This window comes from Ascidia mentula, chromosome 8 (genome assembly GCF_947561715.1).
Source record: "Ascidia mentula chromosome 8, kaAscMent1.1, whole genome shotgun sequence".
Classification (NCBI taxonomy): domain Eukaryota; kingdom Metazoa; phylum Chordata; class Ascidiacea; order Phlebobranchia; family Ascidiidae; genus Ascidia; species Ascidia mentula.
This window is the reverse complement of record NC_138573.1, coordinates 5,833,294-5,858,438: the sequence shown is the minus strand read 5'-3', so window position 1 is coordinate 5,858,438 and position 25,145 is coordinate 5,833,294. Positions and strand designations below refer to the sequence as shown.

Genomic DNA, 25,145 nt, shown 5'->3' with positions numbered 1-25,145 from the left:
CAGCCTTTTTCCTCGACGGGCTAATAAAACCGACTGCGATTGCCGCACCAGTCAATCTTGCCGTGGTCCTCGGTTTGAAAAGTGAACTTATTCTACTGGAAACACAAGAACGATGTCTCCTCTTCTCGCCACTATTTTGTTGTTGTTGGCCGGTTGGAACTTTTGTTTGGCGGAACCCGATCTTGGTGAGTGAATTTCTCGTTATCTAAAAACTTCAGGTATGTTGTACCTTGCTCATTTGTGTCGCGATTTACGATTTTTGTTGATAAACACTTGGTGCAGTTTATACAGCGCCTTGTGAAAGCAATAACCGAAGGGTTTTGTGTAGGTAATACATCAGGTTCATATAACATGCAATCTTTAGTAGCATGTTAAATCCTGCTATTTTGTGATCTGTCTCCCAGATTGGAAAGTTTGCAAACTGCGCGGAGGATTTTTTTCTGTCGGTGGTGATTGCGCGGATTGTGCGCGGACTAGCGATTTTTTTGCGCGGATTGTAGTAGATTTTTTTGTTGTTTAGTACACTGTGCCTTTAGTAACAAGCCTATTTTCCCTTTGGCAAAAAATATTGGAATAATGTATTTTTAAGAACCGATTCATAATACTTTAATGTTATTAGCGTTTACTTGAATAAAATTGCACTTTTCACAGATGATTATATGCGCTTTTTAAGCGGCTGTCAGCTACAATGACTTGGCGTAGTTGCCACGGGTGGCGAAAACTAGTTGGAGGGTTGCGGGTTGGAATCCCGAGGTATAACTTTTTTCTCCAGGAACTTATTAATGTTTAATTGGTGTTCTTCTTTCTGGCACGGTGCTACAACGCATATAACCTAACAAAACCATTTGCCACAAACAACTGTGAAGCAAAAACAAGTGTTTCAAAACGTTTTAACTTTATTTACGCTTGATTTGTAACTTGTCAGTTGCCATCACGAAAATTTATACAAGAAAGGGAAACTTTGGTTCCTAATTTTTTTGTCGTGTAACCACTTTAGAAGCAGCGCCATGCCTATGTTTACTCCGACGACCTTTCGATACAGGGATGAGTGCCATCCCATGTTTCTTGCTGCCTTTAACATAAAGTTTGGCCATCTCGTCTAACGCCTCGTCACACTGGATTGTATGGGGCATAGACCAATCAACGATTGTTCTGTTTTTGAGAACTTCAAAACTTTGTTGCCCATCCGTTTCTTGTTTTTCCATTACTCGTAGAATGACTCGGCAACTGCTCGCAGTGCCTGTTTTTGCATAAATAATATAAAAAACCAAGCAAAATTCCTGACCAATTTTCGCGTATAGCTCGGGGTCGATGTACTTATAAATAAGGCAGCAATAAACGATCTTCCATCATCGAAAGAAACTTTGGTGAACGATTTTAGAAACAAAGAATTTGACGAATGTGCGTAATTTCGCCATTGTAAAATACAGATGGCAAATACTGCATTCACCCCGCTCGACCTTGTCCTTTTTTCGTTCTTCGTGATTTTCGAGAGAAGGAGAGAAAAAAATCAACGCTCAGTTCAGTGAAGCATATCCAAAGAGCCTTCAACAGAACATTGGTGTAGAACAGTTGGGGTCTTGGGGAAAAGTCATCCAGTGTTGCAAGACTTGGAGCGATTTGTGCGCGGATTAATAATTTTTGCGCGGATTGCTAGTAAAATCACGAAAATTGCGCGGATTTTTGACCGACTTTGAAAATTCTGCGCGGAGGATAAATCCTCCGCGCACGACATATTTTCCAATCTGGTCTGTCTCCACCTTACGTGTTTACCACGCGTGGTCCTGTCTTTGGAATGTTCTTGTTACGTGTTAGCGCTTCTACGTCAAACGTATCTGGGCAATGTCAGAATTTCATGTTTAGTCGACTCTCAACGAACGCAGTAGTCGCTTTTCTCATTAGCCTGTCTGTAGAGTAATAAACGTAACTCAACAACGTTGGTCGCGCAGAGTTCGAGAACCAATTGGTTTTCATCGGTATTGTATGCTGGGAAGGGAAAGACGCCAGTTTCTCTCGATTTACAGATTCCGAGAAATCGGGCCGATTATTTCACGAGGGATGTGATTGTTGCTGAAACGGCCTTCTCAACTTGACTGTTATAATTTAGGCGACCGTATGGCTGCTCATTGCTGGCTGCATTCAACTCAAAATAATTAGGAATAAGAGGCAAAACTTGCGGACAAAATGCTTGGTATCCTTATCGCCCTCGGGTCCACTATTGCAAAAGTTACCTTTTTGTTTACTTGCTGATTGAATCAAAACAGCCTTGGGTGATACAATACGTCACAAACAAAGTGACGCAAGCAATAGAGATCTACACCAATCTCATTTGCACAACCGCCGTTTACCAAACATGCCAGGCAGTTGGGTTGAGCTGTTTTGGCATCTGGTGAAAAACAAATTTTGCTAACGAAGTAATAAAAACAACTGTATGAGCCTAAGGTCTCGGAATGTTAGAGCAATCGGTGCGGAACGGTAGGAATTCCTGTCTTTGGCCGCAACAAAAAGACACTCCCGCAGTCGGCAATGGTAATGGCCCTGAACAAACGCGTCAATTCCCGCCTTCGGGATTAGATTTCCCGTCTTTCTCCCGCACAAACCAAACACATGTAAGCTGACATGTATTGTAATCAGTATGATGTCGAATCAAAAGTCCAAAGTGGACAAACAGGTTATCATCTCGAATCGACACTGCGTGAATGTGATTCAAAGACCATTGGGTTGAACATACTGCGTGTAGTGAAGTATATGAGCGTAACGAAATTGTTATGGAATACGAGTCGCGTGTTTGCTGTGGAAACTCCGCGCCGGAAAGTCTGTTTCTTACTCGTTTATTGTTCTCTTCGTCGATGGGAGACCAATTCTCCACCGTTTCATTGCACGTCGTTTAACTGACAACAGAATTTTTCTTTCCCAGTTTAAATGGGATGAAAGAAAAGTTTAAACAGTGGAGTGCGAAATAATTACAAGATATTAATTTCGTGAAAGTTTTGAACATATATTGCTCCTATCAAGGCTTCTATTAAGTTTCAAAAATGCAGATTGGTGCAAAACCCCTGCCGAGGTTGAGAAATTTACATTTGAATAGGTAGCGGCCTGCCATTGTCAAGGCAATCCAACACACGAAGGTCCCGTTTTCTTTGAGTTGTGTTTGTTCTGAACACTGCGGAGGTCCATTCATGATTGTTAGCGGTCTAAACACGTGGTATCTGTGGACGGTTCTCAAACCGATACGCTGAGGAGTTTTAATGCTAAATTGGATCGATTTCTGCCCTTTTACCGAAAGCGCCCAAGGTTTAATGTTGTACCGAATTTTTACGCGTCTCCGTTTAAAAGTTGCTGCCGAACTTGCGTTGTCCATACAGTTAACGTCTGACTAATGTTTGCCGTTTTATCACAGTTGACAGTCAGTGCGATGTGCTTGAGGTGACTAGCGAAATAGCACTTGGATGGCCATTTCGCGTATCTTGCGACGAATACGCCACTGCATACGAAACTTTACTGGAAGATTACGATGATAACGGACTCGTTCCATTTGCGGTTGGTATTTTACTTTGCAATATTTTTAGGTGTGTTATTTTTACATTTTCGTCAAAGTTTCTTTTCAATATGCGCTATGAGGAACTCAGACAAATTTCGTTCCGAAAAGTTCCATTTTATGAAACCTATTTTGCGTCGTTCATCGAAGTGCAGAATTGTAACGTCTGCATAATCCATACTGATAACCAAGTTTTCAACATTTGTCATTTGTTTTTTGTTTGCAGTGCGACATTTATGAGCGTGAAGACAAAGTGCATTCGTACAACGGAAGCTACAATGTTTTCGATGACGAGTTCATTTCTGAACCGCATGAAGTGGCCGTAACTGAAAACACCACTCTTACTCTTATCATGGTAAGCAGTACTTGACATACAGAGTAAGTGTGCAAATCGTGTTAACTAATCCACACACGTGATTTACGACAAGACATACGTCTTATTGGTGTAAAGTCTTTTGAAACCACTTTTGTTTGAAACAGTTTATGAGAATATCAATTGTTAATTTTTATTCTCCTCAGGCGAAAAGCACAACGCTTTAACAACACCTCCCTTTTATTTACACTGTAGCGAATCTCCGGCGTTTGTGCTCAAATAAGGCACAGGCTAGTCGCGTTGGACGTCAACGAAAACAGCTGCTCCGTATACAGGGAGAACATTGAGGCTGTTAACGGCTACGTTGACAAAGAAATTGAGTGTGATGGAGAGCTTGAACTTGACTGTGCCGGTGAGCTTTCAAATAAGCGTGTCGTCCCGTTAAGATCTTTCGTTGTTGTAAACTGTCAGAAAACGAATATGAACGCGAATCCAGAAGTCTCTTATAGATGTTTTTGGTTTAATTTTCTCAGCACAAACTTACCGGAACGGCCGCAATCTTCCAAAGTTTTAATATGCGTTTGCATGCATGTGCAGCTGACCCCCGTGAACCCCCAATCTTTTTGCCCGACGACTCGTACAAGATCACGTGGTACAGAGACTGCGAAGTGCTGTCAAACGATTCCTACACTGAACGCACGACCAGGACTCCTGAAGGCAAACTCTTATCCACGATCGAAGTAAGTGCTAGCCACATGGCTCCTGGTTATTTCAAATATCTTTCACATTTTCACTTTGTATTGCCCTAAATATGTCTGACTTATAGTTCAGTCTGTTTCGTCTCTTGAATTAACAGTTGACACTGATTTGGTTCTACCATGGCAAATGAAAAAACGCAGCAGTTTTAAAGAGTTTGTATCTTTCGTCCAACCGACACAGAAGCACGTGATTTTGGGGCATGATAGCTCGAAGTATGAGTCGCTGTGTCCTAAAAGTAATTGATTTTCAGGTAACTGGAGATCGCGCGAGGTTTGCGGGGAGTTACTCGTGCAAGATTTCGTACAACGGAATGTCGAGATTTCTCAAACATTACCAAGTTTGCATGAGTCGTAAGTATAACTTTGTTTTTTACGTTTGTCTTTTTTGTTGTCTGGCGGAACTTCAAGCTTTAATCTTATTGGCATTCTGCACATTGGCAGGGATTAGGATCTGTATTTCATTTTGTCAAAAACTTTAAACATGCTTTCTGATGAATATTTTGTAATTTGTTTTTTATTTTTCTAATGCGGATCATTTTTTGCTAGTTAAAAAGTGGGTGAAAATGCCCACCACGTGTCCACCTAACCCAAGTGAAGGTTCCGGCTAATTCCGATTAATCCAAAGCGACAGAGAGAAAAAAATTACTTCTACTTACCTTCAGTCGCACGAAAATGCTAGCACAGGTCAAAACGCGCAGACACAAATGACAGTCAAACACAATTGCATGAAAACGTCAGAAAGTCAGTTTTTAACTGCTGATAAAAATAAACCGAGGGATATCGGTAACCACTCACTTTTCACGCATGCGCACAACCAACAAATTATTGTATTTATTTTGTTGATAATAAACATTGCCGTGTCAAAAGGAAAAAGGTCAGCCAGTGTGTTGGTTACAGATTATTTTCCAACAAATTTCAAATAGAATAATTTCAGTCAAATTTCCAGTAGAAGATGCGTCAGAATATGTTGCTTACTATAAACATGACTTCAGTTCATGAAACAAACTTCGTCGGCGAAACCGCGGGTTCGCATCGAAAGCTAATGGGGCATTGTCACAGGGCCATGAGATGAAGATTCAAATTACGCCAATTTGAGTTCGGAAATTATTAAATCCGAGATCGTCTTTTCTTTCCTTCCCCGGGGTGCTTTTCAGCATGCCCCACTTCAAAACAAGCACATCAAAAGTATTCAGTTGTTGTCGCCATTTCAAAATAAGGCCGTCAAGGAATGCATGCTAAAATTCGTAACTTTGCCCGAATAAAAAAGGTAATCAAGAAAGGAAACCCTGTGGTTAAAGTCGTCTTGCTGACCCAGTTAACCCTCGTTCGATTTTTGGCGGTTAAACTTTCAAATCGTGCGGCTCCAAAAAACGACCGCCCGCGTTGCCTTTCATAAAACTCAACAAACGAAATACTCAACATAAGCAATAATCAGTAGAAATCATGTTCACCAATCAGCGGTTAAGAGTGCGCGTGCCTGGTGGAATTTCGTTGCTCGCCATGTTTAGGTAATGTTGATGGACACATACCAGTTTGGCTAGCCGTTATGACGTCTTGTATGGTTGGATGCCTTGCTTTTATCAATTGTCTATGGCAGTATTCGAGGTATGCATGTGCCCACGTGCCGTTTAAATATTCAAACTGAGTAATTTCTTCCGTACAGTCTAGCTCTGCAGTTCGTCTAGCGAAAATCCCACTGTGATTTATTATTCTAACCAATTACACCACTAACCGAGGGTATTGTTAGGGTAAAACATTTGACCTTCTCGTCAGGGTTACTCAACAACAAAATATTTCTGTTACTTATTGCGAACTGCTTATATGTAATTGATTGATGACTTTGCACCAATAATCATTGTATATGATTTGCTACCTAGTTTCAGTGTTGGCATTTTCAAGAATGTGTAGAAATGATCTTGAATGTGAATGACAAAGCGAGAAAATTATTGATTATTGCACTATCGTCGGTACAATAGTCAAGAAGTATACCTGACTTGATTTTAACATATACTGTTTTGTGTCAATCAAAACATTCCTTGCCCCTTATACTGCGTACCCGCTTTTAGTCGTCTTGTCATTTACCATAGTACTGATAGGACGGTAGACTCGCATAGAACAACGTTAGCACCTCAACACAAAACTGACTTTCTCAGAACCGAGACTCGATCACATTCCCGGCAATGTCATCAAACCCCGGTTGTGGAAAGTACCTGCGAATCTTGGTGAAGATGTTGTTCTGGAATGTTCTGGTACCGGGCCGCTTACACGCTCCGATGCCTTTGTGCCGCGTCAGTTTCGGTGGTTCGTCAGAAATCAGCAAGGCGACAGGTTGGTCCTCCTTCAGCCATATGTTTTTTTTGTAAAACAACATTTATCATAGTTTTTCAACAACCGACTTTCTGGCAGAAATTATTGTCGGTTAATAAAACAATTGGATAACCGAAGACAGTATTGCCACAGGGTCAGTTGTTGAAGTAGGAAACACAACATTCACCATTGTCTCTACAATAGCGGCAAACATAACCGTCCTACTTGAAAAAGCTTTCACCATTCTAACACTGTCTTCACGTCCCATGTTTAGTATGGAGATTTGCAATCTCACGCAAACGGTCGGTGGGAGCAACAAAACAATGGACGGAAAATACGAGTGCGCAGAGTAAGAGGATTTAAATCTTATTAAAACTTGATGCTTGTACTTTTTATTAAAAATTTGTTTTCACTTGACAGGATTTCGGATGCCAGATTGGCGCAAAAGGTTTGCGATTCGTCGCCAACGTGTGATGAGTTTGACAAAATGAAAGAAAAGTTTACAACTTCTCTACTTATCAGGTAAAAGACTCAATGAAAGATTAACATTCCTAATGTTTAGCATCGCAATTTGACGCCAAATAAAGTTTGATTTAGCAACGAAACCCCCCCATGTTTGCGATAAACTTACCCAACTTCATTCTGTTCCCCATGGAATTTGCTTCAAAACTTATCTTTACCCCACGGATTTCGTTTCACGCAATTTGTTATAATAAAGACGTGTAGCGCTAACGGATTTCGTCACTTACTACTGCGATGTGAAAACCACTGCCAACACTGACAACGCGACTGTCATTTTGCAACAAGCTCCCGATCGCCCTCCAGTGGAAACTTTTACCATTGCTCTTGCAGCTGTTGCAGGTGACATATTTTTGTCTTTCACTTGTGCAATCACGTGTTAACTGGCACAGTTTTATTGTGTATGTTAAACCAGGGAAATTAACACAAAATTGTTGCCGCAAAATATCCTGATATTATGCAAAAATATTAAAAACAACAGGGTACTTGATTTTGCGCAAAACTAAAACAAAAAAAAATATATACTAATTTTTATTGCGTAATAATGGTGATTTCAGGTGTCCTGTGTTTCGCAATGTTGTGTCTCGTGTGTTGGATGGTCTTCAAAACCCACCTGCGCCTCCTGTATAAGAAATACATCGCGTCTTACGATCAAGGTGGAGAAACTGCTTTCTATTAGTAGTTCTTATTTGGACGCAAACTGTGTAGACATGCGAGGACTTATTTGTAAAAAATTGTATTTAGATCGCCTGTACGCCGTGTACTTGGCGTATTCATTCCATCGAGATTCAGACGATGACAAAACACGTTCCTTCCTTAACGCTCTTCACAACTGGCTGGATGCCAACAACTACGACGTGTACAACGAACAGAAGGACAACGCCAACGGTGAGTACGGCTCTGAATATATAACTAATGTTGGATAGTTCATTTTCGTTTCCGTGATTGTGGAAACGAAATGAGTCACACATAAGGTGGAAATCGTCAAATCTATTGTAAGTGAACGGGAATTAATTGGTTGATTTTCATTTTCAATTCAACCAAGCCATTTACCGTGCAGCATTGTGCATTTTTTGTATGTCTTATTCATTGGTTCATAACCCTCTGTTGAATGCCGCAAAATGCTTGTTCACAGAACTCCGGTTTGAAAGTGTCGTGCGTATTGCTCCGTCCTGCCACCGAATGGTGATTGTGCTCACTCCACGATTTTTCCAAAACGACGAGAAATTTTTTGAGGTTCAAACGGTGGGTGAAATAGAAAATAAAGTTATATGTATATTAAATACAATAAAATTTATTGCAACCTATTTTGTTTTTCTTTTCTTGCAGTAAATTCGATTCTTCTTCTTTACATTCTTCTCCTTTTCTTCCCTCAAAATTGGATCTTGTCTGTTTTTGCATTAGTTTTGATTTTCGTGACAATCTTCAGGGCATCCTTAACAACATCTCGGGGAAGACCAGACTTATCTTTATTCTCATGCCAGAAACGCGCGACTTCCTCAAAAACAAACTCAAGTCCAAGGATGCGTCGATGTGTCGCTCCATCTCAGCCGCTATGAACTTGAAGGTAATTTTTGCTCTTCTGCTTTATATTGATCAATGATCACATGTAAGTAATATTGAATGTAAGTAGTATTGACTTTCCATCGCTTGATAAATATTATATGTATTGCAGCAAAATACAGTCATCCTATGGAAGGGATTCACCCACAAATCCACGTTTTTCAAACAACTGGAAATTGCTATGCCCAAACTAAGGCCGAACGCCTACGTCGTCAGCAACTCTTCAATCGGTTCCGAAAGCGGTGCGTTTATGATTAACGTTTAAATATTTATTCAAGTTGTGACGTATGCCGAAACGAGTTGCGACAAAACAACCTTTCGGTAAGATTAGACCCATGGCATTTGAGAAATATGGCTGTTTAGCAATAATACTGATATAATTTTGTTGTATTTCCCAGATCTTAAAAGCAGAGAAATTGGACGCCAAGATCGTCTACGAACTGTCAGCTCCATCCTGGATGAGATGCCCGATGCCATTGTATAAATATCAATGTTGTATAATTTTTTTCTGTACATTTACCCGCGCATACTTTCTGTTCCGTTGCTTTGTGTGAATTGTGTTTTAGTTCAATCCCTATGTGCAGTTTGTTCTTCGAAAGGTTTTCATTGAGGCGTCTTGAACCGAAATATCGTGTGGGTAAATCTAACTTTACCGTTCGAACAATGGAAAAAAGTATCCAATCATCTGACGTATTTGGTGTTTTCTATTTGGTGGCTCTCATTTGGTGTTTTCTATGGTGTTATGTTTTCTCTTCGACTGAATGTTACTGCCTCGCACTTAAAGTTGCACCCGTTGTGTTTTGAGAAGCATCCTTTTTGAACAAATAAATGGAATTTCAAAAGCCCTTATAATGTATACATATGAAGTTTTTTCCCAAACCAGCCATGCCGGGGAAAGTTTGCACCTCGAATATTTTGAATACTTTTTTCAACGTCGATTTGCAAAAACAACAGCGAACTTTTCAGTCCAAGCCCATCAAACTCCTAACAAGCTTTTAATAGGAAAGCAACCCAAGGAACAGCAAGAATTCTGAAACACGTTTGAGGTATTTGGGGAAATATGTTTACAATTAGCACCAGGTTTGTTTTTATTGGGGTCCCTATAGCTAATAAGTTGGTGGCTGTAATACGTCATTTTAATGCTTGAGTAATTAACCAAAAAATTATTCTCTTTACACGTTTAATGACTTTTCCATTTCTAACCACGACCATAGAAATCATTGTCAAAAGTCACTAGGTAAAAACGGACTTTTTTTTACCATCACCTGCCTGAATGCACAACCCACTTAGCACGCAGCTTGCAACAAGAAAAAAACGCATCATTCAAAGTAAACTCGCACACGTGCGAAGCACGCAGCCCTTTTTCTCGACGGGCTAATAAAACCGACTGCGATTGCCGCAACAGCCAATCTTACCGCGGTCCTTGGTTTGGAAAGTTAACTTTTTCTACTGGAAACACAAGAACAATGTCTTCGCCTCTCGTCGCTATTTTGTTGTTGTTGGCTGGTTGGAACTTTTGTTTGGCGGAACCCGATCTTGGTGAGTGAATTTCTCGTTATCTAAAAACTTCAGGTATGTTGTACCTTGCTCATTTGTGTCGCGATTTACGATTTTTGTTGATAAACACTTGGTGCAGTTTGAACAGCGCCTTGTGGAAGCAATAACCGAAGGGTTTTGTGTAAGTAATACATCAGGTTCATATAACATGCAATCTTTAGTAGCATGTTGATATCCTGCTATTTTGTGATCTGTCTCCACCTTACGTGTTTACCACGCGTGGTCCTGTCTTTGGAATGTTCTTGTTACGTGTTAGCGCTTCCACGTCAAACGTATCTGGGCAATGTCAGAATTTCATGTTTAGTCGACTCTCAACGAACGCAGCTTTTCTCATTAGCCTGCCGGTAGAGTAATAAACGTAACTCAACAACGTTGGTCGCGCAGAGTTCGAGAACCGATTGGTTTTCGTCGGTATTGTATGCTGGGATGGGAAAGACGCCAGTTTCTCTCGATTTACAGATTCCGAGAAATAGGGCCGATTATTTCACGAGGGATGTGATTGTTGCTGAAACGGCCTTCTCAACTTGACTGTTATAATTTAGGCGACCGTATGGCTGCATATTGGCTGGCTGCATTCAGTTCAAAATTCAGAATAAAAGGCAAAACATGCGTACAAAATGCTTGGTATCCTTATCGGGTCCACTATTGCAATAATTACCATCTTTCTTGCTAATTGAATCAAAACAGCCTTGGGTGATACACTACGTCACAAACAAAGTGACGCAAGCAATAGAGATCTACACCAATCTCATTTGCACAACCGCCGTTTACTAAACATGCCAGGCAGCTGTGTTGGCATCTGGTGAAAAACAAATTTTTTCAGCGAAGTAATAAAAACAAATGTATGAGCCTTATATATCTCGGAATGTTCGAGCAATCGGTGCGGAACGGTAGGAATTCCTGTCTTTGGTCGCAACAAAAAGACTCTCCCGCAGTCGGCAACGCCTCTAATGGTAATGGCCCTGAACAAACGTGTCAATTCCCGCCTTCGGGATTAGATCTTCCGGTAATCACGTCGTTCTCTCGCACAAACCAAACACATGTAAACTGACATGTATTGTAAATCAGTATAATGTCGAACCAAAAGTCAAAAGTGGACAAGCAGTTGGGCAAACAGGTTATCATCTCGAATTGACACCACGTGAATGTGATTTAAAAACCATTGAGTAAAAATACTGCGTGTAGTTGCGTAACGAAATTATTATGTAATACGAGTCGCGTGTTTGTCAGAGCAATTCTCCACCGTTTCATTGCACGTCGTTTAACTGACAAACAATTTAATCACACTTCAAATGGTATGAAAGAAAAGTTTAAATAGTGGAGTGCGAAATAATGACAATATATATATTTTTGTGAAAGTTTTGAACATATATCGCTCCTATCAAGGCTTCTATTAAGTTTCAACAATGCGGATTGGTGAAAAATTTGAATAGGTAGCGGCCAAAAGGTCGCATTGTCACGGCAATCCAACACACGAAGGTCCGTTTTCCTCGAGTTGTGTTTGTTCTCAACACTGCGGACGTCCATTCATGATTGTTTGCAGTCTAAACACGTGGTATCTGTGGTCATTTCTCATACCGATACGCTAGGGAGTTTTAATGCTAAATTGGATCGATTTCTGCCTTTTCACGGAAAGCGCCCAAGGTTTAATGTCGTGCCGAATTTTTACGCATCTCCGTTTAAACAAATGCTACTGAACCTGCGTTGTCCATACAGTTAACGTCAGACCAATGTTAGCCGTTTTATCACAGTTGACAGTCAGTGCTATGTTCTTAACGTGACTAGCGAAGTAGCACTTGGATGGCCATTTCGCGTATCTTGCGACGAATACGTCACTGCAGACGAAACTTTGGAACTACTGGAAGATTACGTTGAAAACGAACTTGTTCCATTTGCGGTTGGTATTTTACTTGCAATATTTTTAGGTATGTTATTTTTCCATTTTCGTCAAAGGTTCTTTTCAATATCCGTTACGAGAAACTCAGACAAATTTCGTTGTGAAAAGTTTCAATTTATAGAACCTGTTTTGCGTTGTTTATTGAAGTGCAGAATTGTAACGTCTGCATAATCCATACTGATAACCAAATATTTAACATTTGTCATTTGTTTTTTTTGTAGTGCGATATTTATGAACGTGACGACAAAGTGCATTCGTACAACGGAAGCTACAATGTTTCCGATGACGAGTTCATTTCTGAACCGCATGAAGTGGCCGTAACTGAAAACACCACTCTTACTCTTATCATGGTAAGCAGTACTTGACATACAGAGTAAGTGTGCAAATCGTGTTATCTAATCCACACACGTGGTTTACGGCACGACATACGCATCTTATTGGTGTAAAGTTTTTTGAAACCACATTTGTTTGATACGTATTATGTGACTATCAATTGTTAACTTATATTTTCCCAAGGCAAAAAGCAAAACACATTAACACCTGTAATATTACATGTAATGGCATGACAGGCAGCAGGATCGCCACTGCGCAGGTCCTTGCTTGGCGATCACAGCTAACGTATCGTGATCATGAGGTTTTCAGGCTTGGCAGTCCAGGAAATGCAGCCAAGCTGGATCAGCCACTTTTTCCTGACTGATCCAGCGTAACCTGATACGGTGGTAGAGATCCCATACGTATATGTAGGTAGAGCGTTGGGCCTGGTTAGCCCAGGGTCGTGAATTCAAACCTCACCGGGAGCTTGATTTTTGAAATTTTGCTCCGACTTGTCAGGAAAAAGTTGCTGATCCGGCTAGGCTGCTTTGCCTAGGCTGCCAAGCCTGAAAATCTCAATTTATCACCTCTTTTTTATTTTACACTGCAGCGAATCTCCGACGTTTGTGCTCAAATAAGGCACAGGCTAGTCGCGTTGGACGTCAACGAAAACAGCTGCTCCGTATACAGGGAGAACATTGAGGCTGTTAACGGCTACGTTGACAAAGAAATTGAGTGTGACGGAGAGCTTGAACTTGACTGTGCCGGTGAGCTTTCAAATAAGCTTGTCGTCCCATTAACACCTTTTGTTGTTGTAATTCGGCAGAAAACGACTATAAACGCGATTCCAGAAGTTTCTTATTGATATTCTTGGTTTCATTTCCTCAGCACAAACTTACCGGAACGGCCGCAATCTTCCAAAGTTTTAATATGCGTTTGCATGCATGTGCAGCTGACCCCCGTGAACCCCCAATCTTTTTGCCCGACGAATCGTACAAGATCACGTGGTACAGAGACTGCGAAGTGCTGTCAAACGATTCCTACACTGAACGCACGACTAGGACTTCCGAAGGCAAACTCCTATCCACGATCGAAGTAAGTGCTAGCCACATGACTCCTGGTTATTTCAAATAACTTTCACATTTTCACTTTGCATTGCCCTAGATATATCTGACTTATAGTTCAGTCTGTTTCGTCCCTTGAATTAACAGTTAACACTGATTTGGTTCTACCATGGCAAATGAAAAAAGGCAGCAGTTTTAAAGAGTTTGTATCTTTCGTCCAATCGACACAGAAGCACGTGATTTGGGGCATGATAGCTCGAAGTATGAGTCGATGTGTCCTAAAAGTAATTTGATTTTCAGGTAACTGGAGATCGCGCGAGGTTTGCGGGGAGTTACTCGTGCAAGATTTCGTACAACGGAATGTCGAGATTCCTCAAACATTACCAAGTTTGCATAAGTCGTAAGTATAACTTTGTTTGTTACCTTTGTCTTTTTTGTTGTACGGCGAAACTTTAAGCTTTAATCTTATTGGCATTCTGCACATTGGCAGGGATTAGGACTGTATTTCATTTTGTCAAAAACTTTAAACATGCTTTGTGATGAATATTTTGTAATTTGTTTTTTATTTTTCTAATGCGGATCATTTTTTGCCAGTTAAAAAGTGGGTGAAAATGCCCACCACGTGTCCACCTAACCCAAGTGAAGGTTCCGGCTAATTCCGATTGATCCAAAGCGACAGAGAGAAAAAAATAACTTCTACTTACGTTCAGTCGCACGAAAAAGAGGCTGCTTGCATAAGTCAAAACGCACAAACACAAATGACAATCAAACACAATTGCATGAACACGTCGGAAAGTCAGTTTTTAACTGCTGATAAAAATAAACCGAGGGATATCGGTAAACACTCACTTTTCACGCATGAGCAAAACCAACAAATTATTGTTTTTATTTTGTTGATAATAAACATTGCTGAGTCAAAAGGAAAAAGGTCAGCTAGTGTGTTGGTTACAGATTCTTTTCCAACAAATTTCAATTAGGATAATTTCAGTCAAATTTCCAGTAGAAGTTGCGTCAGAATATGCTGCTTACCATAAACAAGACTTTAGTTCATGAAGCAAACTTCGTCGGCGAAACTGCGGGTTCGCATCGAAAGCTAATGGTGAATTGTCACAGGGACATGAGATGAAGATTCAAATTACGCCAGTTTGAGTTCGGAAATTATTAAATCCGAGATCGTCTTTTCTTTCCTTCCCCGGGGTGCTTTTCAGCATGCCCCACTTTAAAACAAGCACATCAAAAGTATTCAGTTGTTGTCGCCATTTCACAATAAGCCCGTCAAGGAATGCATGTTGGAATTCGTAATTTTGCCCGAATAAAAAAGGTAATCAAGAAAGGAAACCCTGTGGTTAAAGTCGTCTTGCTGACACAGTTAACCCTCGTTCGATTTTTGTCGGTTAAACTTTCAGATCGTGCGGTTCCAAAAAACGACCGCCCGCGTTGCCTTCCACAAAACTCAACAAACACAATACTCAACATAAGCAATATTCAGCAGAAATCATGTTCACCAATCAGCGGTTAAGAGTGCGCGTGCCTGGTGGAATTTCGTTGCTCGCCATGTTTAGGTAATGTTGATGGACACATACCAGTTTGGCTAGCCGTTATGACGTCTTGTATGGTTGGATGCCTTGCTTTTATCAATTGTCTATGGCAGTATTCGAGGTATGCATGTGCCCACGTGCCGTTTAAATATTAAAACTGAGTAATTTCTTCCGTACAGTCTAGCTCTGCAGTTCGTCTAGCGAAAATCCCACTGTGATTTATTATTCTAACCAATTACACCACTAACCGAGGGTATTGTTAGGGTAAAACATTTGACCTTCTCGTCAGGGTTACTCAACAACAAAATATTTCTGTTACTTATTGCGAACTGCTTATATGTAATTGATTGATGACTTTGCACCAATAATCATAGTATATGATTTGCTACCTAGTTTCAGTGTTGGCATTTTCAAGAATGTGTAGAAATGATCTTGAATGTGAATGACAAAGCGAGAAAATTATTGATTATTACACTATCGTCGGTACAATAGTCAAGAAGTATACCTGACTTGATTTTAACATATACTGTTTTGTGTCAATCAAAACATTCCTTGCCCCTTATACTGCGTACCCGCTTTTAGTCGTCTTGTCATTTACCATAGTACTGATAGGACGGTAGACTCGCATAGAACAACGTTAGCACCTCAACACAAAACTGACTTTCTCAGAACCGAGACTCGATCACATTCCCGGCAACGTCATCAAACCCCGGTTGTGGAAAGTCCCTGCGAATCTTGGTGAAGATGTTGTTCTGGAATGTTCTGGTACTGGGCCGCTTACACGCTCCGATGCATTTGTGTCGCGTCAGTTTCGGTGGTACGTCAGAAATCAGCAAGGCGACAGGTTGGTCCTCCTTCAGCCACATGTTTTTTTTGCGAAACAACATTTACCATAGTTTTTCAACAACCGACTTTCTGGCAGAAATTATTGTCGGTTAATAAAAAAATTGGATAACCGAAGACAGTGTTGCCACAAGGTCAGTTGTTGAAGTAGGAAACACAACATTCACCATTGTCTCTACAATAGCGGCAAACATAACCGTCCTACTTGAAAAAGCTTTCACCATTCTAACACTGTCTTCACGTCCCATGTTTAGTATGGAGATTTGCAATCTCACACAAACGGTCGGTGGGAGCAACAAAACGGTGGACGGAAAATACGAGTGCGCAGAGTAAGAGGATTTTAATCTTATAACAACTTGATGCTTGTACTTTTTGTTAAAAATTTGTTTTCACTTAACAGGATTTCGGATGCCAGATTGAAGCAAAAGGTTTGCGATTCGTCGCCAACGTGTGATGAGTTTGACAAAATGAAAGAAAAGTTTACAACTTCTCTACTTATCAGGTAAAAGAATCAATGAAGGCGATTAACATTTGTAATGTGAAGCATCGCAATTTGACGCCAAATAAAGTTTGATTTAGCAACGAACCCCCCCCCCCCATGTTTGAGATAAACTTACCCCCCTTCACTCTGCTCCCCCAGAATTAGCTTCAAAACTTATCTTCACCTCACGGATTTCGTTTCACGCAATTTGTTATGATACAGACGTGTAGCGGTAACGGATTTCGTCACTTACTACTGCGATGTGAAAACCACTGCCAACACTGACAACGCGACTGTCATTTTGCAACAAGCTCCCGATCGCCCTCCAGTGGAAACTTTTACCATTGCTCTTGCAGCTGTTGCAGGTGGCATAATTTCGCCTTTTACTTGTGCAATCACGTGTTAACTGGCATAGTTTTATTGCACATGTTAAACCAGAGTAATTAACACAAAATTGTTGCCGCAAAATATCCCGATAATATGCAAAAATATCAAAAACAACAGGGTACTTGATTTTGCGCAAAACTAAAACAAAAAATATACTAATTTTTATCGCGTATTAATGGTGATTTCAGGTGTCCTGTGTTTCGCAATGTTGTGTCTCGTGTGTTGGATGGCCTTCAAAACCCACCTGCGCCTCCTGTATAAGAAATACATCGCGTCTTACGATCAAGGTGGAGAAACTGCTTTCTATTAGTAGTTCTTATATGCACGCAAACTGTGTAGACATGCGTATTTTTTTATTTTATTTTTTTACTTATTTCTAAAAAAAATGTATTTAGATCGCCTGTACGCCGTGTACTTGGCGTATTCATTCCATCGAGATTCAGACGATGACAAAACACGTTCCTTCCTTAACGCTCTTCACAACTGGCTGGATGCCAACAACTACGATGTGTACAACGAACAGAAGGATAACGCCAACGGTGAGTACGGCTCGGAATATATAACTAATGTTGGGTAGTTCATTCTCGTTTCCGTGATTGTGGAAACGAAATGAGTCACACATAAGGTGGAAATCGTCAAATCTATTGTAAGTGAACGGGAATTAATTGGTTGATTTTCATTTTCAATTCAACCAAGCCATTTACTGTGCAGCATTGTGCATTTTTTGTATGTCTTATTCATTGGTTCATAACCCTTTGTTGAATGCCGCAAAATGCTTGTTCACAGAACTCCGGTTTGAAAGTGTCGTGCGTATTGCTCCGTCCTGCCACCGAATGGTGATTGTGCTCACTCCACGATTTTTCCAAAACGACGAGAAATTTTTTGAGGTTCAAACGGTGGGTGAAATAGAAAATAAAGTTATATGTATTTTAAATACAATAAAATTTATTGCAACCTGTGTTGTTTTTCTTTTCTTGCAGTAAATTCGATTCTTCTTCTTTCCATTCTTGCATTAGTTTTGATTTTCGTGACAATCTTCAGGGCATCCTTAACAACATCTTCAATTGGCGCCAACTCCTTTTCTTCCCTCAAAATTGGATCTTGTCTGTTTTTGCATTAGTTTTGATTTTCGTGACAATCTTCAGGGCATCCTTAACAACATCTCGGGAAAGACCAGACTTATCTTTATTCTCATGCCAGAAACGCGCGACTTCCTCAAAAACAAACTCAAGTCCAAGGATGCGTCGATGTGTCGCTCCATCTCAGCCGCTATGAACTTGAAGGTAATTTTTTCTCTTCTGCTTTATATTGATCAATGATCACATGTAAGTAGTATTGAATGTAAGTAGTATTGACTTTCAATCGCTTGATAAATATTATATGTATTGCAGCAAAACACAGTCATCCTATGGAAGGGATTCACCCACAAATCCACGTTTTTCAAACAACTGGAAATTGCTATGCCCAAGCTAAGGCCGAACGCCTACGTCATCAGCAACTCATCAATCGGTTCCGAAAGCGGTGCGTTTATGATTAACTGTTAAATATTTATTCAAGTTGCTCGGTATGTCGAAACTAGTTGCGACAAAACAACCTTTCGGTAAGATCAGACCGATGGCATTTGAGAAATATGGCTGTTTAGCAATAATACTGATATAATTTTGTTGTATTTCCCAGATCTTAAAAGCAGAGAAATTGGGCGTCAAGATCGTCTACGAACTGTCAGCTCCATCCTGGATGAGATGCCCGATGCCATTGTATAAATATCAATGTTGTATGAAGTTTTTCTGTACATTTACACGAGCATACTTTCTGTTCCGTTGCTTTGTGTGAATTGTGTTTTAGTTCAATCCCCAAGTGCAGTTTGTTCTTCGAAAGGTTTTCATTGAGGCGTCGTGAACCGAAATTTCGTGTGGCTGAATCTAACTTTACCGTTGGAACGATGTAAAAAATATCCATTCATCTGACCGATTCGGAGCTGCTCTCATTTGGTGTTTTATATGGTGTTATGTTTTCCAACTCTTCGACTGAATGTTACTGCCTCGCACTTAAAGTTGCACCCGTTGTGTTTTGAGAAACATTCTTTTTAAATAAATAAATGGAATTTTAAAAGCTTTAATGTAGACATAAGTTTTTTAAACAAAATATCTCTCTTAGGCAATATTAACGAAGGTTACTTTCAGAATGAAATTTCCTATTCACCCGCAAGCAAAACATAATCATAAATTTCCGCAAAATTTAAACTTTTATCGTGTTACTTTATGCTGCAAATTTACTTACATCTCAAAAGCTCGAAAGCTGCAGTTTAGTGCGTTAACCCAATGGTTCATAACTTTTCTTCCTTGTCGATATCCTTTAAAAATAACCAACCGGTACGATTATTATAAACTTCAGTGGCAGGGCTACAAACGAACTGAACAAAAATTAAAGGTTACGGTTGGATATTAGGTGATTTCATTGTGATAACATTATAACTCGTCACAGTCAACAATGAATTCCAAATCGTAGCTGTGCCTTCCCCAAACAACGCTTATTGCACAGATGATGTGAAAGAGAAGTACAACGGTTTTATGATGCTAACGCTCCATCGGAAATATCTTTCGATGGAATAGTTCCGTTTCCTTGTAAACACCATGGCAAACTGTCTAACACAGAACCTTTTAAGTGGACTGTTTCAGAATGTAAAGCCAACATAATTTACCACTTGTTCAATATACCATGGAAGGGCGATTAGCAATTAAAATCGGGATTCTTCTCCAGGTTATTCCGGTTTAAAGTTGGCAGTGACCATATTCCTTCGTCCTGTAAAAACCCAAATAGATATAAAGAAATTCGTTGTCGCAGTTCAACTCTAGCACTATCCACACTATCCACGTTTTTATAGCATATCTGACCTTTCGTGCTACGATGTTGTTAAAAACTGACCAGAAGCGGAGTTTTGTTGTCAGAAGATGCCCACAAAATCAACTATGCTGTGGCTGTCTCATGCGAATAGCGACAGAAAGTGTATTCGGAACGTTGTGCCCAAAATGACAACTGGGGTTTCCGTGGCTTCTACTCTTACATTACTTTTAACGATGACACAGCAAAAAATTAAAAGCTTTGATCGGAAAACAAAGACTGCTGGTCGAGTGCCTTGACACTGCAGTAGTGTTGCAAGAATCGGTATCCCAACGCTTAGATCCCGTTCAGTCCTAACTTTAAACTACACGTTATCCAACGAGCTATACCTTCATGGACTGTTGGGACTTCCTGAATCTGATAAAAACCTCGAAGGTGGTGATCTGCGCCTGTCGTATTACCGAAAACTATCGCAAAGCCATAAAAATATGTAAATTGTATCATGAGGAACTGCAGCGAGGGTAAATGTTTGACCCATTTAACGATTGTGTTCACTACACATACGGTAGCTATTTATTTGGCCAACGCTTCTTTTAGGTGGATGATTACGAAACTGCTTTGACAATTAGCCTTGAAGCTGACGCGCAATATGAAATTCAACCGTTTGCAAACCTCGATCTTGTAAACCGAAACAAGAGGCTGATTTCCGCTTGTAAACTTTATGTTGGATGCCCTTTACTTGCTAATCTTTCGTGCATGTTAAGTGGCGATACAGCCAAGGCCACTGAAATGGACGAGGCTGATTTATTTAGTGAGGAAAAATATCTGGAAGCATATCTTAAAATTGTGAAGTACAGGGATACATCCCGAGATAAGTTTGACGATTACGACAGCAAGGTGCTCCTCAAATAACTACTTGGAGTTCAATTGCTTTCACGAAGCGATAGCCGTCTGCCAATGCGCCATCGATATCTTACAAGATATTACTATTAACGCTGGCCAAGACAAGACATTGCACGATATCTGGGTCATGCTCAGCAAATCTCATAGGCAACTCGGCTGTTCGCCCGTTCAAACAAACATCTGCACGGTTCTGATTTCTGTTCACGCCTGCAACCTTGCACTTCAATCCGCAAGAAACAAATTGGCAACAATATACGTCCTGGATTTGGCAACTACCCAGAAAGTGAAACCGTAGCTGCCGCGAGGCTTTACGCTAGGAATGTATACGAGTCTGTGTAAAGAGACAAGATTACGCCACCACCAAAGAGAGGCTGCAAATCTGGAAGACGGATTTGAATGAAGGGAACGACTGCCCTTCAGCGGTTCCAACAATATCGCTGCTGAAACCCCTGGACTAGAAGAGTATTTGCCTTTTTTCTCATCAAGCTCAAACCTGACATGACTTTTTGTCCTTATTGGTGTTAATCAGTATTATACTATTATCAAATTGTCAAATGTGAATGTTACGAATTCAATATTAAAAAAACATATAAATTTGTTCATTCCATATTTTGTTACCGCATAAATTTGTTACTTTGTATAGTAATAGCGGCAAATATCGACTGTGTAGTTATTATTGACGACTGTGATTTCAAATACCATTCAAAAAAAGACACCATGCACTATTTTCTTTGATATGTTGACTACAACACAAAAGCCTCCGTTCAATTGGCGCCAACAATGAGCACACAAAATGCGGCCTGCAGTTGACTTGCCATATCAAACGCCACTGCAAAGTCTGCAACCCTCGACAAGCAAGCCGAATTGACCTCATCGGTTTTTCTCCCAAGTAACCTCTGGAGAGGGAAAGCTATGTAACGTATGTAGCCAGCAAAACCACGTGAATGGCATATGGTTTCCACTGGTACTGCATTCCTGACAAGTTTTGACAGCCCTTTCAAATGTAACTGTGTGCATTCAGGATGTGAAGGTTTTGAACGTTTTTCACCCAGTTTGGTAAGTTTCGTTGGTAAATACAATGAAGACCTTGCTGTTTGCAGTAAGTGACAAATGTTTGTAATCAAATTTGATTAAAGTTGTGTTTGTTTAGTTGAACCTGGATATGGATATACCCACTGGCCTATATTTAAGACATAAGGTTTAATGCGATTTTCGGCAAAAACCTGCGTTAAAGCAACTGAATCGAGTCAACTTTTACAAGAGAACAATAGGGAACTGACAATAGGATTGTAAACATGTGGACTTCCCCAATAAAGTGGCCCAAATGTGACGGCGCTACCTTTATGTGAAAATATCCTAACGTGAATAGTAAAAGTAGAATACCTACCAGCTTATTTCTCCACAAATGTTTACACTGGGTCTACGTAGGCATTGACAAAGCTTCGCGAGTTGGGAAGCTGTAAATCGTTTCACTTCAAGGTGTGATATGTTTGTGTGGCCCAAACTGCTCTGGGGCAACAGCGTGAAGTCAAACAGACGTAACTTCTACGTCACTGCGAGGGAGTTTATGCATTGAAGCGTAGCCAACAACAGATTTGTTTTTTGAAGTTGTTTCCATTTTAGTTCAGCTTCGAATATTTAATCAGTATGAGAATTCACGAAATGAAGAGGAAAAATGGAAACAGATATACCAATACAGCATATGTTAAATATCAGTTTTCGAAGTTTAGGCAGAACATGTGACCCCCCATGCACGCTAGAACATCTGAATATTCTGTGACGGGCGTTACTTCACTGGAGCGAAAAATGCCGAACGAATGATGCGTAGCACGGGTCTTGCTCGTGGTCTATTTTTAGTTGTTTTTTTGGACAGTTTCGTCGGTTGATACTGTGGGAAGTTGGCAACTTCTGCGATGAGTGTGGTTTGGACTTGGTGATTGCCAGTGGGCGGTTGAATAAGAACGATTCTGTTTTGGGACAAGCAAAGGTTAAGCACATGTATTTTTAATGACATCAATTTCAGCAAATAGGTCAAGGATTTTTGGTCAAGTTTTGACTACACGCGGAAACACGTACGCTTAAAATCATGAATACTGTTGATGTCTTGGCAACTTGCTATATATATATATAGTAAATGTGAGAGCCCTTTAGGGCAAGTCCCTTTGCCTATCCTATTAGCCATATCCCTAGAGAAACCGTTGACCTGTGAATACCCGCGTTGCTGACGCAGTGTGAGGCATAACTACGTCGAGTCTTCGATCTTGACGCACCAGCTCGCTGTTTGAAACACATGCTGAAGTTATAAATATCCTTGCGCTAAGTTGTCTATAGTTAGCAGTCATGCGATTTGATTTCCTCGGGAGTTTCGAATACAAAAATAACAACCAGTTTCAGTGCTTCTCCTCGGGCAAGATTGACATCAATGTGTCACTCAACGTTGAGTCCCAAAACCTAAAAATGATTTGTGTCTGTATCGGTACGATTGTAGGAAGTCACAACGAAAACGAAACGTTTTAAATTTAATGCCGTAAAATGTTACGTGGCAGCTTCGCCAAGGAACAAATTGTTACTACGTTTAACGTTGAATTTTGTTGCATCGTATTATAGGAGAATATAAAGCTTTTACATTAAAATACCTAATCGTTTATAAATCGTGTAAATTGAAAACAACCCAGAATGGATGTATAGGAAACTAATCTCGTATTTGAAACTCTTACATTTGTTAGCATTAAGTAATAATCTCACACACGCAATTAATTTTTTAGAAAATGTAGCAATCTCCTTTTAATAAACACTTTTAATACTGTTCAAATTTCCAACTTTAATTAAATCGTGCTTTGATTCTTAATGCGTACAAGGAAATGGCACAACCGGTCGGATAGAACAAGTGAAAGTCCGGTTTTCGAGGCAGCTTAGACGCGTGATGAGTGATGACATGAAGGGCAAGGATTTCCTACTGGGAACCCGTACCCCGGTGTGTCATTTGTACTGCTCACGTTGTCCAGGGATGACGTTATCGTGAAACTGTTCTTAATTCTTCGTACTTATAGGTTCAGAAGAATTGTGTTTCCCTTTATCTGCGGCCACAAATGTGCGAATCGGAACGCTGTGGTGCGTTATTGGCAGGGCTGTTCTCCATGCTTTCAATCTTAAATGTGAGCCCGACAGAGAATCTAAGCCCGACAATCAACGAGGATTCAAGCCGGGCAGAGCAGCATGCGGTCGCAGATGGTATTTTAAATGCTGAAAAAAATGCCTTTATGTTGTTAGCGCTATGAGAACGTGGACGCTTGTTTAACTCATGGTCGTCTTTCAGGCATAAACATTGTTATGGAATTTTGCGGAAAGATTTTTTTAGTTTTTGCAGCTTCTTTATATCACTAAATCAGACCGGTAACGTGGGCGTGTGTGTATGCGATATCGCCTCAATTGGGAAGGCAATTTCTTGACGATCTTACTATGTGATATTTCGTATGTTTTATTAAGTTTTTAGGCAAAACTCTTTGTTAAGTCGTGTCTTCAACCACAAGTATCACATGATGTTGACTCGAGTTTGCGGAAGTAATATTGTGTAAACTCCTCGCACACATCAGCGTGTTTCGCTATTGGGTGGGATGTCATGCCTGTTGAAATTGAAATGAATAAATGAATAGGTTTAGATAGTTCCAGGTCGCCAGCCCACGGCTCTTCCATCCTTCTGTTCTGACTTTATAGAGGAGCAAACTAATTTGGTAAAATCAATAATGTCAATAAATAATTGACATATAAAACTTTCGATGCCTTTGGGCGCACTTTTATGTACAATAGGAGCTAACTAAGTTTTCCTCCGAGTATGTTTTAGTTCAGTGCAATACTGGTCGAACTGGTGCTTTGTGTGCTAAAGGTTGGCGACTATGGAGATAGTTGATTTTCGCATAGGTTCATGGTTCAACTCACGTTATGCTGATCTAATACACTCGTTTAATTCAAGCGTAAAGTGTCTTGTTGCTTTTCGAGTTGAAATAATTATTTTTAAACTTTGTATTACCGCCGATAGCACAACATCTAACTGTGGTGGTTATCACTTGTTGTTTGTGGACTATTTATTGCAAAAATGCAGCGACTTTAAAGAGTGATGCAAGCACGTAATGTTATGGCTTATGGATGTATTTCCATCCACACAACTTCCGACATCTGGCGACCAGTAAACAGCGTGTTAATAAAATCGTCGTGGAGCAATGCACGTTAATTTGTCATTATAGGAGGAGAATTTATCGGATAGGAGAATTTATCGCGGCAGAAAGACTGAGTACATGGTTGGTTGCACCTGCTTGAGATCAGCAGC

General features: G+C 40.3%; 2 protein-coding genes across 2 annotated transcripts; both read left to right on the top strand.

The window, feature by feature from the left end:
• Window positions 1-46: 46 nt before the first annotated feature.
• Window positions 47-9,837, top strand: LOC145911541 (uncharacterized). Its single transcript, XM_082998927.1, has 16 exons — window positions 47-185; window positions 3,401-3,540; window positions 3,765-3,893; window positions 4,107-4,263; window positions 4,449-4,591; window positions 4,861-4,960; window positions 6,763-6,937; window positions 7,191-7,265; window positions 7,337-7,438; window positions 7,635-7,777; window positions 7,993-8,091; window positions 8,180-8,323; window positions 8,571-8,680; window positions 8,865-9,002; window positions 9,111-9,240; window positions 9,397-9,837. Exons 1-16 carry the CDS (start codon window positions 113-115, stop codon window positions 9,480-9,482), a joined length of 1,944 nt encoding a protein of 647 aa, XP_082855053.1. The 5' UTR covers window positions 47-112; the 3' UTR covers window positions 9,483-9,837.
• A 627-nt stretch (window positions 9,838-10,464) lies between these two features.
• LOC145910949 (uncharacterized) lies at window positions 10,465-20,830 on the top strand. The gene is made up of 17 exons (XM_082998176.1): window positions 10,465-10,537; window positions 12,307-12,452; window positions 12,674-12,802; window positions 13,375-13,531; window positions 13,717-13,859; window positions 14,129-14,228; window positions 16,036-16,210; window positions 16,464-16,538; window positions 16,610-16,711; window positions 16,913-17,055; window positions 17,266-17,364; window positions 17,473-17,616; window positions 17,864-17,973; window positions 18,223-18,360; window positions 18,469-18,598; window positions 18,755-18,834; window positions 20,516-20,830. The coding sequence occupies exons 1-17, from the start codon at window positions 10,465-10,467 to the stop codon at window positions 20,828-20,830; spliced, it is 2,259 nt and encodes a 752-aa protein (XP_082854302.1).
• The last annotated feature ends 4,315 nt before the right edge of the window (window positions 20,831-25,145 follow it).